Source organism: Poecilia formosa, unplaced genomic scaffold (genome assembly GCF_000485575.1).
Source record: "Poecilia formosa unplaced genomic scaffold, Poecilia_formosa-5.1.2 Scaffold474, whole genome shotgun sequence".
In the NCBI taxonomy this organism is placed as follows: domain Eukaryota; kingdom Metazoa; phylum Chordata; class Actinopteri; order Cyprinodontiformes; family Poeciliidae; genus Poecilia; species Poecilia formosa.
The window spans coordinates 259,840-263,349 of record NW_006800413.1 but is presented as its reverse complement, the minus strand read 5'-3'; the positions used below and the strand labels follow the sequence as shown (position 1 = coordinate 263,349).

Genomic DNA, 3,510 nt, shown 5'->3' with positions numbered 1-3,510 from the left:
GAGTTAATGGTTTTTCCTTGCAAAAACACACTTTATGTTTTGTCCATGGCTGATTATCTGCTGGCAAGAAAATATCATATTTCCAGTCAGGCCAGATGACAACCTTGCCTGGTCCTGAGACAAGATAATCTGAGATGGGCCTCCACCCATGGCCAATTAGCAACAGACCAGATTTCAAAATAGCAGGTATGTGTACACGTCTTTTAGATATGAGTCACATGCTCATTAAGTTTGCACAGTGACAGCCCTGGTGAAAATATATAAATACTAAGTATGTTAAATTTTAACATACTTGAGCATACTTTAAGTCAGACTAATCATGAGTATACTTCAAGTTCATTTAGGATTAGTTAACTTAAAGTGTGACATTTTGTAACATCTAATTTTGTGCTTAGAGTACTTTAATATTATTTAAATGGTATTAATGCACAATTTAAAGTATACTAAGTCTACTTCAACATACTTTTTTGGACAACTTAAGTTTAACTTGGTGTGCTTTAAGTATATTTCTCTTTATGTAACATAAATGCTCTTGATTGGTATATTTTGAGTGTACTATTTTTGTGATTGAATTGCAATATATTTAGAATGTATTTTAAGTGTATTGGCATTACATATTTTATATATTAGTAGTGTGATTACAGTATGCTACAGTTACACTTTTGGTTAATTTGACTTAGGGGCCCCTCTTGCTGCTAAAAGCATCAGCACCTCTAACAGCTTCTGTGTCAGATTTAGTGAAATCTGGGAGAGGGGGAGTAGTTTACTTGGCCAACCTAAAAACAATCTGTTACGATTGCAGTTAACTAAGTATTTGTGAACAAACAGATCTCAAACTCAAAGATTAAAGTCACAGCATCAGAGTGTAGCTATGGTAACAAAACAATAACTATATGAACATTGTCCTTTGAACTTTCACAAAGTAAACTTTCCAGCTACTTAAAAATCTTACATTTAAATGTTAAACAATTTAACATATTTTATGTATGATGAAACAATTCAATCAAATTTAGCAGAATAGATAATCTCAATAAATAAATGTTACATTTATGTCTGTGTTAAAATTATGATTTATGGAGCCCCTCAAGCCCTGGAGGGCCTGATGAAGTGCAAATAATTTATATTAATTTTAATTGTATGTTTGATTAGTTGTATTTAAGACTAATTGTGGGTTTAGATAGCATTTCACTTGCAATATTTTCCCATAACATATAATTACCCAGTAATATTTTTATTTTTCCTTTCTACTAAATGTCTTTTAATACGAAAAAACAATGGACCGCCTTGGCGCCCCGACCAGCGGGCTCAGCATGTTTTCTGGGGAAAACCTTGTAAATATCATAGACATTTTTTAGTTTTCATTCCAATCTTTAAATTTTCCACTATTAAAATGCATTATGTATTTTGGTGTTTGTAATTTTAAGATACTGTTTTGTCTAGTTTATGAGTATACTTCAAGTTCACTTCGGATTCGAATTCTACAACAACTGCACTTATGTTTCTGTGAGCTGACGTGGAATTTCAGCAGGGATTAACAGTGAAAATGACAGATTAAAAAAAGGTTTGAGTGATTGCTCTTTTTATTTGGCTTATCATGATAAACTAGTTTAGAGCTCTGATCAAAATCTCACTTCCTTCTCATAAGCCTGGGGTTGAACCCTTTTTGTTGTCAGCTATCCAAGTCTCGTGTGGCACACAGGAGAGTTTCATTTCACTGGAAATGCTAAAGAGGAAAAAGGGAGGGACAGCAATAGTGAAGACTATAAAGGACTGCAGAAAGTCAGACAGGAGGAAGGTAGAGCTACGGGCAGACCTATTTTTGTTGCTTTAACTCAGATTTGATCCGGATTCCTTTTTCTTATTTTAGTTTTGCCTTCTGCAGAACATGGATTCAACCTCAGCTAAAGGTTGGTATTTCTTCTTTTAAACACATGGCTTATTGATGCTCAGTAAAAAGTATCCTGACCTCACTCTAAATCAAACTTTGACTTTTCATTTCTCGACACATTTTGTTTTGTCCTGTCAAAGACCTGAGAATCGTCCTCCTGGGAAAAACCGGATCTGGTAAAAGTGCAACAGGGAATACCATCCTGGGAAGGGACGCTTTTATTGCAGAGATGTCTGGTTCCTCTGTGACGCAGGTATGCCAGAAAGAAGCCGTCCACCTGGACGACCGAACAGTGACTATCATTGACACTCCTGGGGTGTTTGACACATCGATTCCTGAGAAAGAACTGAAGCGTGAAATAGAGAACTGCATCAGTCTGTCTCTCCCTGGGCCACATATATTCCTGCTAGTCATCAATCTCTCTGCACGCTTCACAGTGGAGGAGAAAAATGCCATCAAGTGGATCACAGACAACTTCGGCGAGGAAGTCTCAAAGTACACAATTGTTGTTTTCACCAGGGGGGATCAGCTCAAAGACACCATCGAGAACTATTTGCACAAAAGCCCTGATCTGAGGAAGCTGACCAGTGACTGCAAAGCTGGATATGTTGTGTTTGACAATACATGCAAAGAAAACCGCACTCAGGTGGCTGATCTATTCGAGATCATAGACAAGACGGTTCAACTGAACGGCGGTCATTATACCAGCAAGATTTACAAACAGGCCCAGAACAAACTATGGTGGCAGCAGGCTGGGAGCTATGTGGGAACTGCAGGAAATTATTTATTGTGTGCAGCAGCAGGCGCAGCTGCACCTGTTGCTGGTGCTCTAGTAGCAGAGGAAGCCGTAGCTTTATCTGTACCACAAGTGATGGCTCTAGGAGGTGCAGCGATTCTGAAAGGTGTTGGATGGTTCATGAGTCCCAAAACAGACAATAACTAAGGCAATTCAGAAAGTGACTGGAGCGTAGTCATACATGTACATTTAAACTTATGCACTCTCTTTATTGTGTAAATCTTACCTGTGTTAATACTTTGATACTAACAAATTAGGAATATTTTAATATCAATATTGCTTTCATTATGTTTATTTATGTAATTCTAATTTTTAAATGTCTGTATGATTTATACCAGATATTGAAGACCTATCTCCATCTCGATTGTGATGGGCGATAAACCTATCCACCTTATCACTGTAATAATGTATAAATTATGTGGGGAAAGCATTACATTATCTTTCTGTTTTATTTAAAAATAAAAAATGGTTAATGTTTTATGCTATCTTTTGTAGAAGAATCAAATATAACATGAAAAAGAATAACTGCACAATTATTTTGTTCTTAATGCAAAATGTTCATAAATGGGAGAAAATCAAGTTCTTTTCAAATGTAGTTTTTTTAAATGAAAGGAGTAAAAATCTTTTACCTTCATATATACAGGATAATGCTGCATAGTCCAGATCCAATTCCAAACATTCATTAACATCAGGGAAGTTATTTTTAATCTTTTTTTTTTTTTTTGCACAGTATCAAAGGCTTCATTTTGTCTTAAAGGACATGGAACTGCACAAACTACGAATTCTCCTCAGATATGTTTGCTGTCTCAGGAATGTTGTATAACTT

General features: G+C 35.9%; 1 protein-coding gene across 1 annotated transcript; it reads left to right on the top strand.

Annotated features, from left to right (window-relative positions):
* Positions 1–1,776: 1,776 nt before the first annotated feature.
* On the top strand, positions 1,777–3,197 carry LOC103156330 (GTPase IMAP family member 4-like). Its single transcript, XM_007578330.2, has 2 exons — positions 1,777–1,907; positions 2,029–3,197. Exons 1-2 carry the CDS (start codon positions 1,886–1,888, stop codon positions 2,829–2,831), a joined length of 825 nt encoding a protein of 274 aa, XP_007578392.1. The 5' UTR covers positions 1,777–1,885; the 3' UTR covers positions 2,832–3,197.
* Positions 3,198–3,510: the final 313 nt, after the last annotated feature.

What these genes read in the sequence shown, in the direction of transcription:
- LOC103156330 (XM_007578330.2), top strand. Translation starts at nt 1,886, where the DNA reads ATGGATTCAACCTCAGCTAAAG. An exon ending in GGATTCAACCTCAGCTAAAG is followed by an intron (nt 1,908 to 2,028) that starts GTTGGTATTTCT and finishes GTCCTGTCAAAG; the next exon opens with ACCTGAGAATCGTCCTCCTG.